The 15133-nt window shown below is 51.6% G+C and overlaps 1 protein-coding gene across 5 annotated transcripts in view; it reads right to left on the bottom strand.

Annotated features, from left to right (window-relative positions):
* Nucleotides 1-1092: 1092 nt before the first annotated feature.
* The window catches only part of Brpf3 (bromodomain and PHD finger containing 3), a 36730-nt gene continuing 22689 nt past the window's right edge, over nt 1093-15133 (bottom strand). For 2 of the 5 annotated variants that reach the window (XM_032888377.1, XM_032888378.1), the window contains exons 10-13: nt 11022-11119; nt 8159-8256; nt 3950-4104; nt 1093-3269 (exon numbers count right to left, since the gene is read on the bottom strand). In XM_032888377.1, the coding sequence (XP_032744268.1) occupies nt 3086-3269; nt 3950-4104; nt 8159-8256; nt 11022-11119 (535 nt within the window). In that variant the 3' untranslated portion in view covers nt 1093-3085. Of the gene's footprint in view, nt 3270-3945; nt 4105-8158; nt 8257-11021; nt 11120-15133 lie in introns of those variants that run through there. The other 3 variants (XM_032888380.1, XM_032888379.1, XM_032888382.1) reach the window with 3 other exon arrangements.

Consider the following 15133-nt stretch of genomic DNA (forward strand, 5'->3'; position numbering starts at 1 on the left):
TGTCCTCTAATTCCCACACAGAAATAAGTAAAAATGGGACTGGACGGATGACTTGGCAGTTAAAAAGTAAACTAATAGTTTTATTATTATTGTTGTCGTTGTTGTTATTAACAACAGCTTTTAGTAATAATACTAAAGTGGAGGAAATACTTATTCTTAGGTGATTGGAACTTGGCCACTGTCTTCTACGTGCATTTTAAAAGGTGTGTTTATTGCTTTTAAATATGTGTATAGAGATGGGCATGTGCATGTGCTGTAGCCCTGAGGACCGTGGTGTCCAAGCTGGCTAGGCCACGCCCTTGCCTAGGGCTCTGCTGCACACTTCTTAAATTTTTTTTTTTAAAGATTTATTTATTTATTATATATAAGTACACTGTAGCTGTCTTCAGATACACCAGAAGAGGGCATTGGATCTCTTTACAGATGGTTGTGAGCCACCATGTGGTTGCTGGGAATTGAACTCAGGACCTCTGGAAGAGCAGTCGGGTGCTCTTAACTGCTGAGCCATCTCTCCAGCCCCCTTAATTTTTTTTTTAAATATTTTATTTATTTATTATATATAAGTACACTGTAGCTGTCTTCAGACACACCAGAAGAGGGCATCAGATCCCATTACAGATGGTTGTGAGCCACCATGTGGTTGCTGGGATTTGAACTCAGGACCTCTGGAAGAGCAGTCAGTGCTCTTAACCACTGAGCCATCTCTCCAACCCATGCCTTTTAATCTTATGGTCTGGAGGCCAGGCCATTTGATACGATCCTTCCAGTTCTAGGCAGGTGACACCAACCTCTGTGTCCCAGCTGCCCACCTACAGAAGGAAGGTCAAAGGAGGCTGGATCGTCCTTGTTTGCAGTCTGGTGAATGTGCTGGAGGGGCCAGGATGCCCGTGGACCCACCTCTCCAGCGCAGCTCCTACAGGACCTTGGCCGGAGAGAATGCAGCTGACGCGCAGAAACCTGGCAGGACCCTCCTCAGTCCCCAGTCTGAGACCTAAAGGACAGAGCAGTCCATTCTTAATGACTGCCTTCAGAGAAGTGGGTGGAGTTAGGATAGGAAGCCCCGCCAAGGACACCAAACACAGCACCACAAGCCACTGCCCATAGAACATTTATTTCTCAGAGAGAAAATAAGACGTCATATTATGTAGGTAAAATTAACTCTTGTCTTCTTTACAGGCATAGGTTTTTCTGTTTATTACCTCTCTTATAACCATCTGTTATAAACAATTCTAGAAGGCAAATAAAGTCACTTTCTACAATAAATAGAGCATCGTGTGCTTCACAGCAGACCAGACAGAGACACGAGGCCCCAAGCCTCAGCAGGATCTGAGCCGCATCCTGTCCTAAAGAGCAGTTTTTAAGTGGGACTCGGAGAGTGGGAAGGATTCAGAGGCTGAAAAATGGAGCAGAGAGTGTGGGGGAAGGGGACAGAGAGGGAGGAAGCCCCGAGATCTTCACACAGGTTTGGATGAGGTTTGGTCAGAGTCCACGGCTGACCAGCTACCTGGGGAGAGAGAGGGGCGCGGCGGCTCCTTCGGCTAGACTGCACTGCATGGCTGCACAATGAATGGCGGGTTCCGGTAACGGAGAGCGTCTGAGTAACTCACGGCGGTAACTCATGGCGGTATCTTACAGTTATGTACACCACGTCCTGTCCGCTGTTGCTGCGCTGTTCACTGGACAGAATCTGGCCCTCTCGGTGAGTTTTGTTGGTTCCCTTTTAAACTGTGGCTCATGTCCCAAATGTGTAAGAAGTTGGTGGTTGGTTGTAATTTTTACAAAGTTTGAGAATGTAAAAATGGCAGTGACCTCCCCAGGAACTTCGTCTTTGCCCAAAACTCCCCCATGAAAAAATGTAAAACAATTAAAGAGAACAGCAAGGTAGAAATCAAATGGCAAGGGGCGGTCTGCAAACCGGCCACGGCTTTGGTGCTGAAGAGGTGAAAGAAAGGTCAAGAGCAGAGCCTCCGAGACCGCGCTGCTTGGTCAGTCAGCTTTCCTCATTCACAGTTTTTTTTTTTTTCCTTCCTTGTTGAGGGGAGAAGTTGAGGAGGTGAAGGTGGAGAAGAGGTTGAAGGCAGGGGATGAAAGAAAAAAGCTGTGCTCCCTGCTCTGGGAGGGAGGAGCAGCAAAACAGGGGGAGGGTGCTGGAGGGCAGCCGCCATGCGCCATGCCGCCTGCGGTGACCTGCGGTGACGTGCTGATGCAGTAAGGCTTAAGGCTGCTGCAGGAAGAGAAAAGCCCACGAGAGGGGAGGAGGGGCGTCGGCATGGTGTGCCACCCCATCTCCATCCAGCCTGTGCGTGGACAAGGGTTGCCCTCAGCACTCCTCAGAGTGAGGGGAAGGGCAGGATGCCGGCTCCATCCACAGGACGAGTGCATGCAGCTGGGCTTGGCCTGTAGAAGTGGGCGTCTGTGGGTGTGGGGAAAGGTCCTTACAAGTGGGAGAGCGTCTACCTGGGGCTCAAGCGCCTGGCAGACATCCATCCAATGTAGCAGCTGGCAGGAAGGAAATGGGCATCAAAGAAAAAGATCCATTTGGTGATGTTGCTGTCAGTTTGGCACAAGGGAGAGAGGAGAGCAATGACGGGAGGGAGAGCCTGGGCTAGGTGAGGGAGGTGAGAGAGACAGGGGGTGCGAGCACGGGCGATGTGGGGGGAGGGAGCTCTGAGGGTTCCCGAGGGACCCTGGCACATCTCTGGGATCAGTGTCAGAACCTTGCCTGCCCTGAGGTATGGTTAAGTGGGAGAGGCATGGAGTGAGCCAGCTGGCCCCACAAAAGTACTTTTGCCTGGTGCGCCAGGCCTATCTCCCTGGCTGGCTAAATCTCAGCTGTTTCTACTTCTGAGTGGTTCTTCAGTGGAACATCCCCAGGGACCTTGGGTGGGAGTTTTTGGCACACAGCAGCCCTCCAGGGGAACCACGTGATTGGTCAATATTGGGCCTTGCCCTTGGAGACCCAGTCCAGTCAGGGCTTGCCATTGGAACGAAGCTGCCAGCCATAACATGGCAGGGGCAGAAGAGGCTTCTCGTGCCTCAGGGCCAGAGAGAGGCACAGAAGGCAGACACAGGCCCAGCTCCACTCTTACAGGTAGCTAGAAGTGACGAAGGAGTGGGACCCACGGACCCGGCTCAGGTGGATCATAGCGCGGTCATAGGCCACTTGTACTGACTTCCGGATGCTGGTCTTGCGGCCTTCGAGCATCTTGAGCTTGTCCACAGTGTCCTCTACACCCAGGGGCAGAACTTTGTCCCTTGGAAGCCACTGCCTGAAATGCAAGCAGAGCTGAGATGCAGCTGCAGTAGGTGCTGCAGGGCTCCTCTGGACCCGGCTCCAGGACACGTGAGCTCAGGGAGGGAGGCGTGGAGGGCTGGTGGAGGCTGAGCCTCAGTGTCTGACATTTCTATCACCAGCAACTCTGCCTCCTCCTACAGAGACGGGCGCAATGCTTTACTAGCCACAGGCCTCCAAGCCCCTCATAAAGGACACCATACTGGCCAGGCTCCCTCAGGACTGGGCATCCTTCCCTCAGCTGCTGGGAGTGCCCCGCTGGGCTTTCAGCTTAATCTCTCCTGTAACTAGCTAGTATTAGAGCTGCCTACCCAAGGTCATGCCCATCCCCAGGATCAGGTGACATTCAGTGACTGGTGGCTTAAGGGTGCAGAGATCCACAATTCCCAGGACCTCTCCTGAGCTCTACAGAGGAAAGCTGAGGCCTCAACTCAGTGTGTGTGCTACGGCTGGACTTCTCCCTGTGCCCTAGGCTGTAGCCCTTATGGCTTTCGGATGAAAGTCTCCTCCCAAAAAGCTCTCCACGGAGGCCCACTCCACCCTTCTTCTAAGCACTGTTAGCTGAGTCCTTAGGAACAGCCACAAGCAGAAGCCTCTTCTCACGAAGGCTGACCCTGCACCCGCCCTGGCCAGGGCCCTGCAACGGCTGTCACTCACCAGGTCCTCTTGTTGTCAAAGAAGAGGACAAGAAAGAGCCTCTCTCCAGCCTCTGCCTGTTTCTGCTCCCCCAGCCTCAGCACGTCCAGTGGAGGGACAGGGATGGGGACACCGTTGTGTAGGAGGCCCTCCCGGGGCATCTTGGGATCGATGATCTGGAGGTAGAAGAGGAGACAGGCCCTGAGCAGGGGAGGATGGGGGAGCTCCAGGCCCAACCATCAAGGCGTCAGACGGCTTAGCACTCCAGGGTTCAGTTCTCCACACAAGCAGTGATGGAGAGGCTGCATGGATCACCAGTGCCCAGAGCAGAAATCTCGACTTTGCTCTCCCAGTCAACAGGGCTGCCCTTCCCAGCCCTGTGCACCTAATCCTTCGGACGAAAGGACCTGATGCTTAAGACTGAGGAGAACTGAGCAGGTGATTCGGACGTGGGAGCCAGAGAAGCAAACTCTTCCTTACAGTGTCTGCTAGAAAAGGACCAAGGCCATTTCCCTGAGCGTTCTCTCACCACCTCTGCAGTTCACACTTCAGTGTGCAGGGCCTTGCTCAGCCGGGCACCTAGGCTGTGACCACAGAGAGAGCTCGGCCAGGAACAGAGACACCACCTTTAGTTTTGTGTAACAGGCCTTGCTACCTGCCACTTTCCCAAGGCCAGAGGGCCAGATACCTCTGTGGTGAGATTGGAGAGGAGGCAGAAAGACAGCTCTGTGCATGTGCAGCCCTTTCTGTTCACAAGGCTCGGACGCCTCGCCTCAATCTCCTGCTGAGGCCGGAAGCCTGACAGGTGTTAGCAAACAGGGAAACACCGCACAGGAGGATGGGAATTGTGGAGATTGTGGCTGGGACTGAAACCAGCTGCCCTGTGACCTGGCTCTGGGCCTACGCTGCAGGCAGCCTCCATTCCAGCCCCTCTTCCAGGCTCATGACCTCTGTGCACAAAGGCCAGAGAGACGTGGAAACTGACTGAGGAAGAGCCTCCTCCAGAGACAGCGCAACCTTGATCCAAGTCTGGCCCCAGGGACCTCTGCTCATAAGAAACTGCTCATCTCCAGCCATCTCCACGTCCTTCCAAGGTAAGTGCTCAAAGGGGTGCTGCTAGAGTTTCCTCTAGGGACTGAGGGGTGGCTCAGCAGAAAGCAAGCACAGCTGCTGTCCCGGAGACCCAAGTTCAGCTCCTGGTACCCAGAGGGCGGCTCACACCCTTCTGCAACTAGAGTTCCAGGGGACTCTGACCCTCTCTGACCCCTACTCCCGGGCACCAGACATGCGTGTGGTGTACAAACATACAGACATGTAAGCAAGATACTCAGAGGGGTTGGGGATTTAGCTCAGTGGTAGAGCGCTTGCCCTAGCAAGCGCAAGGCCCTGGGTTCGGTCCCCAGCTCCGAAAAAAAGAAAAGGAAAAAAAAAAAAAAGATACTCAGATACTCAGATACATACACATTAAATCAATAAATCTAAACAAATTTCTTAAAGACCCTAAGAAAGAATGACTTCTAGCCCACCCACGAGCTACGTAGTGGTTCAAACTGTCTCGCAGGTTGCCTGTTACTCTTCCAGGGACGGAAGCTGAAATGAGACAACAGAAAGGTCCTAAGCCTCCCAGCCTCGAAGGGAAAGGGGGTGGGGTGGGGCTGCTCGCTGTCCGTGCGGGCACCTGCCTGGCTTCAGGTAGAGACTGGGAAGACCTGGAGGGCGGGTGGTCTGAGGACAGCTGCACACGGCCCTTCACCCAGTGAGCACTGCTGTTTACAGAGCGTGATAGGAAGCTCGTGGCAAGGTTCCACATAACATGCAGCAAATGTGCATACACACTGTCACAACTGCACTACGTGCACACAAAAGGGAACAGTACAAACATTAGTCCATATGCTACAGACGGATGGTCACACCGCTTCCCCCATCCCCGACACTCCCCTCTTCCGTTTTTCCAAATCTCCTGTAACGTGCACATTGCTTTTGCAGAAGCAAAACGAAACTCACAACACCCCGGGCACAACATGCACAATGGACATGCACAGGAAGGAGGATGCAGGCCATGCACCAAAATAAAAAAGCACAGCTTGTGTTCAGGTGGTGATTCAACTTCTTCTTTGCAGTCTTTGGTTTGGTTTGGTATGAGACAGGGTCTCGCTGTGTAGCCCTAGCTGTCCAGGGACTCTACAGACCACACTGGCCTCGAACTCAGTGATATCCACCTGCCTAGGCTGAGATAAATGGTGTGTGCCACCAGGTCCCAGTGTTTTGTTTGTTTGCATTTTAAAGGCTAGTCATTGTAAGGCTTGAAAATGATAATTAAAAACAAACAAACAAACAAAAACCCCAAAACCAGTCCTCCAAACCTGCCAGCACTGTTACTTCCTTAATGACTAAACTAGGTCAGTGATCTTTTTTTTTTTTACAGAGCTCCCAGTTCAGTGTCTCCAGCTACTGGCTAAGTGTGAATTTTCCACACCTGCCATAGCTCAGGAGGGGACAAAGGCTAAACGAACAAATATGGCTCCAGGAAGTGGTACAGTATCATTGCACCAGGGTTTCCTCATCGTCACACACAGGATCCTGTCTTCTTTATCTTGGGAGGCTGCTGTCAGGCTCAAGAGTTACGAAGAGGCAGGGCTGGAAAAAGCCCAGAGCTGTGCATATGAGAGGTCCTGGGTGGCTCCCTCCAGCGCTCCAGACCCCAAGAAACACCTTAGAAAACCCCGATGCCTGAACTTGACCCCTGGAAGGCTGCTTTGGTGTCCTAGGGTGGAACTGACTCAGCACATCTTTAAAATCCCCCCAGATGGCTCTCACGAGGTCCAAAGGTTTCCAGCTGCTGCAGTATCTCCCAGAGCCTGTGCTAGTTCCTGCCCACCTGAGACAGCTTTAGGAGGCTGTGCTGGTCTGAATAGATTCACACCCCACCCCCTCCGAGAGTCATGTACTTCAATGCTTGGCCACAAGGAGTGGCACTATTAGAAGGTATGGCCTTGTTGGAGGAAAGTGTGTCACTGTGAAGGCAGATGTGAGGTCTCTCGTGCTCAAGCTCCACACAGTGTGGAATCAGAGTCTCCTCCCAGCTGCCTTCAGATGAAGATGTAGAAGTCTTGGCTCCTCCAGCACCGTGCCTGCCTGCACGCTGCCATGTTCCCGCCTTGACAGTGGCTGCACCTCTGAACTGTAAACCTGCCTCAGTTACATGTTTGACTTCATAAGAGCTGCCACGGCCATGGTGTCCCATCACAGCAATGAAACCCTAACTAAGACAAAGATCGAGTAAGGAGGTAGATAGAATTATTAGCCACCACCAGTGGGAGTGTAAACCAGAACTAACTTCCAGGCAACTTGGCAACTTCGTGCCAGAATCCTGTACAGATGTCACCCCGGTGGGCACTCCTGAGAAATAACTGCAATTGTGCACCAAGGCAACTAAGACGTTCACTGACAACTGCTGACCACAGTGAAAGAGTGCGTCTACACGTGAGGGGAGGACGGGACTGGAAAATGATCAAAGCGTGATACGTGAGAGCAACTGAAAGATGATATCATCATTGACAAGGGCGTGATGATGTCATCATTAACAAGGACATGATGATGTCATCGTTAACAAGGCCCGATGACAGTGTTCATCATGTGAGAGGGACATGTTCGCGGTACTCTGGGAAGGGAAAGGTTAAAGGCGCACTGCCTCGTTGGCACACGCATACGTATGCATGGGGAGAGGGGCAGGACTGGGAAAGACTCCTAATGCACTGCCTCAAAACAAAGGCTTTCTTTCCATCATATCATGAGCCCCGAAATCAAATTCCAACCCCAGTGCTTGCTAGCAGACTGACAGTAGCTAACAGACCCTCTCTTTCCGACAAAACAAGACCAACCATACTGTCCCTGGCATTTTAAGGACTTAGTCTGGCCCGTGTTTAATAACACCATAAGCATTATTAGCATTTAAACCACACTAAGCAATGTCCCTCCTACACAGGACAAATGAGCAATGCTACGGAAGCCCTAAGCAGCGGTCTCTGAACACCTGGAGCCTTCTGTGTGTGGGGAGGGAGGGTGGCGGGTTTGCCCCAGGGAAGCCAGGGTAAAGATCCCCCTCCCCTCTGCAGCTAAAGGCCCTGACTCCCACCACACTCATCCAATCAGAGAGTCCCCCAAGGCAAGGCAGGGGCCAGAGCCGCCGGGGGAGAGGGAACAGGAGGGTGTCGTCTGGGGCAGACTCACCAAGGCAGGGTAGGAGGGGTAGCCTCGGCACTTGGCCCACACCAGCTCCAGGGGCTCCAGGTCTCCGCGGTCTTCAAAGGGCATCAGGAGGCTTCTGCCTGGGGGGTGGGGGAGGGGAGGAGACAGCGCCCAAAGGGGACTTGGCATGATGCCCCAAGCCCTGCCTGTGGCTTCCATCTGACTGGGGCAACCCAGGATCGAGTCAGCAACCCCCTCCACCCTTTCCTCAGGGATTCTAAGACTGGGTCAGGGGTCAGCAAAGTAACCCTATAGATGGCCGACTAGTACACATTTCATCCTTTAGGAGCCACATGGTCTCTGTGGCTGCAGCATGGAAATAGCAGAGTCTAAACAGATGAGCATATCTCTTCTGCAGTAAGACTCAAGATTCTGACACTGAAGTTTTAATTTCATACATCTTTCACATTATAAAATACCATCTCTTTCGTAATCTGAAATGTAGAACCATTTTTATTTTTAGTTCATGAGCCACATAAAACAGACAACAGGCTACAGTTTACCAACCTCTGACCCTGAATTCCGGACAGCTTCCTGGGGAGGGAGGGAAGGAGGGGAAATAATGGCTTCACCTCCAGGGCCTCTTAGAGGGAAGGAGAAGGGGCAAGCCTCGACTTGAGCAGAGACAGCACTATCCCACTCCACACTGGGAGTCCTCACGGAGGCTTTCTTCAAGAGGGAAATGCTGAGAGGAACATCTCAGTAGAGCTTGAGCACTGCTCTGACCAGGCCACGATGGCTCAGCCAAGCACCTGGCTCCACCACAAACCAGCAAAGCCAAGCCGACGGCAGGTATGGCCTGACCCTAGGTATCCAGCCTGGGACAGGCTGCGCCTCGTCAGCCTCACTAATGCTCTGAGCACCGCGGAAACCGTGTTCCTTCCCCGACACCTACACACTGTGAACAGGAGGTGACCTTCACCCAGCTAAGGACGAGAGCTCAGATGAGAGCAGTGATGTGCAGTTCTCAACTGAGATGGAAGAGAAAGATGACGTTTTGACGCCAGTGAGTGAAGAACACTGGTAATGAACCAGTATGAGCCAGCACCGAGACCACGCCAGAGACTACAGACCAGTCCGGATCTTTTGGAATGCAATTCTATTCAATGTCCCAGGAGCACTAAAATAAACGTTTGTAGTATCTGCTCCAGTAAACTTCTTAGGAAATTTATTATAAGAAAGGTAATAATAGGATTTCAGGCAAAAATGTGCATCCTGTGTTAAAAGCTAGGGTTAACCCACTGTCCACTCAACTCAACCACAAAGCAGTACTTGTCAGAGAGAAGGTTCCAGGAATACAGCGCACAGAACCACCTCAACGGGGGAATATACGAGCAAAAACTGAGTACAAGAGTGTGTGTGTCGGATCTACACTTGTCAAAATGTGCCCAAGAGACTCGGAAGCAACCCAGAAAGGAGACAGCTGTGCTCAACGGTGGGCTTTGGGACTGCAGTCTTTTAAATATCCTTTGGCAATGTTTTTAGTATGTGGGTTTAAAGAGTAAGGGAAAAAGTGTCACCACCAGACGCACAAAGTGTGTCAGATCCACTTCCTGACTTCACACTTAGACGCACAGATTCATCTGGACAGGAGACCTGACTGACGTCTGAGTGCACACACAAAGAAATGGAACCCAGTGGCATGCGTCTGCCAACAGACACCGGGAAAGGCAGAAGGAAGCAGCTGGACCAGGGAGCAGGGACCAGGGAGGAGGGCGGCCGTCCAGAATGCATGTGGCAGACAACTGCGGGTTAAGAAGCGGCTGCTCTTGACCGCACCATCTGGGAGCCACCCAGGCTTTCCTGGGGCCCTGCCTTGCCTTCATTCCTATCAGGTGAAACAGACAGGGTCGACAGAGCCAGGGTCATTAGTGACACGTTACCACCGAAGACGCTAGAGAGAAAGGCTCAGCCACACCAAGCAGAATTACAAACACACGCGTCTTCCAGCCTAACACTCCACGGATGGAATGACCTGTGCCTACAGAGGTCGCCCAACGCAGTGCTGATGAAGACACGTTAATGTCCACCTGTGGAGGCTTTAGTGAAGCCAGTGAAGGGTCCTCCCATACAACAGGCTGTTGGGCAGTCCGGAGAAAGCAAAGGATTCCCGGGTATACCATGACTAGAAGAAAGGAATGGGGGCCCTCTACACTGCTCTCAAACACACACCGGTCTCAGCCTGAATATAGATTAAGTAGTTCTGAAAACAAAACACCACAAAACTAGCAGCCAAGCGTCCCGAGGGGAGTGCGGCTTTCCTTAGTGCGTCTGGATGTTCGACCACCATGGGCAAGTGATAACTGTTCAAACTTCTAGCTAGTGTTTTTGTTCTGATTTGGTTTCTGTCTGGGCAGAGGGACTCTCGACTGAGAAGATGTTTCTATCACACTGGCCTATGGGCAAGTCTGAGGGCATTTTTTAAATTGATGAAGGAGGGCGCAGCCTACTGTGGCTGATACGACCCCTGGGCTGGTGGTCCTGGCCATATAAGAGAGCACCTGAGAGCGCCGTGGGGAGCAAGGCAGTAAGCAGTGCTCCTTCACGGCCTCTGCTTCATAATGGACTGTGTAGGCTGTAAGTGAGGAGAACCCCTTCCCCTTGGGTTGCTTTTATCATGATCATAATCACAGCAACATAAACTCAAAACACAACATAAACTAAAGATACTTAAAACCAAAACAAAACCCAAGTGTTCCTGGCCCCAGAGTAAGGCCAATTCTCCTCAGTGTCTGTGGCTGTGGCCCTCACAGACTGGCGGCCAGGTTGTGAGCCCCGCACGGGACGCTCGGCAGCTCACTCCTCAGCACTTGTTTTCCCAGCTCTGCCTCCATAACCTCCTCACCTGAGCCACTGTGGTCAGAGTCTCCATTCACACCTTCCAGGAAGGGCACTCGAGACAGGGCTGGCTTCCCACGGCTGCGTTTGGGAGGCGTCAGGCCACTGCACAGAGCAGAGGGGCGAAATGAGCAGTTTTTAATTGTAACAGAGCTTCGAGAGCACAAAGGCAGAGGCAGCGTCTCCATTTCCTCTACGGGCCAACATCAACCCTGGGAGTTCCCACCAGAAAATACTCTATACCATGGAAGGACTGCTTCACCCAGAGCGAAGACCACGGGCTGGGCGTGGTGTCGCACAGATCTCTTGTGAGTTCTAGGAGAGCCTCTCAACACCATGAGACCCACAAGAACAACAGCAACACAAGGAAGGTCAGTCACCCGGTCTCCCTCAGCTCTCAGGACAGTCTGGCCACCAGGAGGCCCTCTCGCCTCTGTCTGTCCGAATCACATTCTGTGCTTCACATTTCTAGAGAAGCCGCTTTATTTCTGAGATCTGAAAATTTGCCTCTTTTCCAAATATTCTATAAGAGGCACATCTTCTTTCCAGAATTAGCAAAGACATTTTAAAATTGAAAAATAGACCCACTTCTCACTTCCAAATGGTTTGTGAGTGAAGGTTTTCTTGGGTAGGGATGATTTTTTTCCAACTAAAAAGGAAAGCAGCCTCTTTCTTTAAACAAAGCTACTGAAGAGGTAAGGTCTGGAGGCTGAGGCGGGTCAGTGGGTGCCCTGATGGGAAGAGTGAGTCTGATCCCCAGACCTGCATGGTGGGAGAGTGCCAACTCCTCCACATTGTCCTCTGACTTCCACAAACACAGTGGCATGCATGAGCACACATGCAAATGCAATAAAATACTTTCAAAAGGGAAGTGCTAGGCATGGTGGCACATGTCTTTAATCCCAGCAGTTGGGAGGCAGAAGCAGAGGCAAGCAGATCTCTATGAGTTTGAGGCCGACCTGATCTACAGAGCAAGTTCCAGGACAGCCAGGAATACATAAATGAGTCCTTGTCTCATGAAAGAGAGAGAGAGAGAGAGAGAGAGAGAGAGAGAGAGAGAGAGAGAGAGAGAGAGAGGAGGAAGAGGAGGAGGAAGAGGAACGAGAAAAGAAGGGAAGAGGAAAGGGAAGGGAAGCTAATATTAGACAAAGAGAAGTGCTGAACTAAGGCTACTGAAGTGCTGGCATTTTAATAGTTCCTCATGCACTGGAGAGATGGCTCAGTGGTTAAGAGCACTAACTGCTCTTCCAGAGGTCCTGAGTTCAAATCCTAGCAACCCCATGGGGGCTCACGACCATCTGTAATGAGATCTGATGCCTTCTTATAGTGTGTCTGAAATCAGCTACAGTGCACTCATAATAAATAAATAAATAAATAAATAAATAAATAAATAAATAAATAAATCTTTAAAAAAATAGTTCCTCATGCAGTTTTAATGCACAACCACAGCTGCGAATTTCTGGGCAACAATTATGTGACTGGGAACCGCCACAGTCATCAAACTTTAAAAAATACTACTGTGACTGGCCATGGGCACGCACTTGTAATTGTAGACCAGGGAGGCAGAGGCAGGTGGGTCTCTGTGATTTTTGAGGCTAGAGCAGTGAGTCCTAGCTGAGCTACACAGTAAGACGGTCTCAAAAATAAAATTGCTGATCTCTAATTTTTCAAACAGAAAAAGTGGTTAAAAGATGAGTCAAATTTTTACAGAAAAGCCAAGCCGCAGAAAGGGGTGGGAATGGCTAGAGTGTGGAACCAAGTTTCACTGAGTCAGAACTGAATTTATGCTAAAACTTGGCTTAGCCAAGACCACGCCTCCCATTCCCTCAGGGAACTCCCATTCTCTCAGGAAAGGCAGTTGGTACCTAGGTGGGAAGCAACCCCAGCAAAGCCCAATTCATACGGAGGACCCAGTCCACTTGGCCTACAGAACCTGCCCATGCACCTCAGAGCCTGACTGTAGATGGAAGATGCCAGTCACTTCACTAGGACGCCTCTCTCCATGAACCTGGAGATGTCTTAGGACACAGCAGAGGAGAGGATGAGGCAACTAACAGACAAGCCCAGGCACCTTATCTCCACCCGAGACCTTCTGTGACCCTGAGCGGTGATCACGTGCTGCTGTGGAAAATCCACATTCACACAACCATGCGTTCTTGTGGATAGTTTTGTTTTCAGACGTAAAGTATCACAGACTACTAGTTTTCTACTCCAGAGTGGCGGCACAGGCGGGAGGGGCCTTGGACACTAGGCTGCAGCAGCAGAACAAGTTCTGTGTGGTTCTGAGGAGGCAGATGGATGCCGCCGAGGCTTGCTCTGCAGACTTCCCCACAGACCCAGGCCAACCCAGGGTAGCCAGCGTATGTAAGGTTCAGAGGATAATTCCCGTCTACCTCCTCTACAAGGTAAGCTCTGGGAACAGACGGGGAGCTTCACAACGGTGACACCCACTGCACCTCAGCAGCTGCGGGAGGACACAGCTGGGCGTGGTGGGGCAGAACTGTCACCCTAGCACTCAGTCACACCGAGTCCACAATCTGGGGTGTAGGAGACTGTCATGGAGCATAACAACCACTGGAAAGGCACTCAGAAGAGCCATCTGGAAAGACCAACCACAGGGCAGATGGGCAAGAGGTCAGTGATCAGTGCAAGGAGACAGGCGGATGTCTGTGAGTTCAAGGCCAGCCAGTCCGATCTACACAGTGAGTTCCAGGAAGAGACCCTGCCTCAAAACAACAACAAACCAGAACAAGGAGAGACAACATGGCTTCAGTCTAACAGCTAAGAGCTTCCTTTCTGCTCTTGCTGGAGAACTGGAGAGGAGGGAGGGTACAGGAGGGAGGGAGAGCACTGTGGCCAGAACTTGGGACCTCCATTTTACTTACTTTTACATTTTTTATTATCGTGTGTGTGAGTGTGAGTGTGTGTGAGTGTGTGTGTGTGTGTGTGTGAGTGTATGTGTGGGTGTGTGTACACATGTGTGCATGAAGGCACTGGCATGCACCTCTGTGTGTGGAGGTCTGAGGGCAGCCTGTGCAGGGAGCGGTTTTCTCCTTCCACCCTGTGATTCCAGGGACAGAACCTGCTAGGTCCCAGTCTCTCAGGCTTAAACTCTGACACCAGACTGAAAGAGGAAAGGCCTTTCAAGGCCATGGCTCTTCTACCCAGCAGAAATCCTAGGGAAGACAAGAAGTAGCAGCCGACGGGAGTTCTTCACAAAGGCAAGTGTCACGTGAACCTTGCTGTGACTCACAGGTGGGAAGGAAGCCTTCAGCCAAGGGCTGGAAGGTCACAGATGGCTGGCCTCAGTCTTCCCCCTACTCCAGCAGACTGACCTTCCAGGCACTTACATACGTGCTTAGCTTTACTGGATCTTTGTTTTGTTTTTAGCAGGCTTTACTACGAAGCCCAAGCTGGTCTCCAGCTCACGATCCTCCTATCTCAGTCACCTAAGTGCTGTGGTTATAGGCAGGGGCCACGAAGGAAGCCAGAACCCAACCTGAGAGCAAGCAAGAAGCACTTTCTAATAATTTGAAACCTGTGCTTTCTATCCCTAATAAACCCTCTACCTGCGTCCACTGCCTTTGTGTCTCTGGAGGCTTTGCCAGACAGGGAGAGCCCAGGCAGTTCTGAGGTTTCATGGGGAGGAAGTGATGCAGGAAGCCAGCCCAGGCTGGCGTGCACCTGGAAGCTCGGCAGGTAAGCGACTCTCAAAGCACACAGGCCAGCGAGGCCTGCTTTAGACAGAAGCCTTCAGACACAGGCCAGCCTTTTCGGTGCGTTCCTCTCAGCAGTCACCTTCCACAGTGGTGCCGGGGCTTTCACGCAGGAATGCGCACACACACGTGCACACACACACACACACACGTGCACACACACACACCCACCCCCTCTATCCAGAGTCTGGAAGAACAGAAAACAGGGCAATGAGCTCAGTATACTCTTAGATTTGGGAAATGAAGGTTCTGGTTCAGAAATCCTCCCTTCAGGTTAAAGAACAGAAGCCATCCCTTCTCAGCAATGGCAGGCACCTGGAGCCGTTGAAAAGGGGCCTTTAGAAGTTCATACTTGTTCCCCTCATCCCTACCAGTGCCTCTGCAGAGCCACAGCTGTGGGCGG

This window comes from Rattus rattus, chromosome 18 (assembly GCF_011064425.1).
Source record: "Rattus rattus isolate New Zealand chromosome 18, Rrattus_CSIRO_v1, whole genome shotgun sequence".
Taxonomy (NCBI): domain Eukaryota; kingdom Metazoa; phylum Chordata; class Mammalia; order Rodentia; family Muridae; genus Rattus; species Rattus rattus.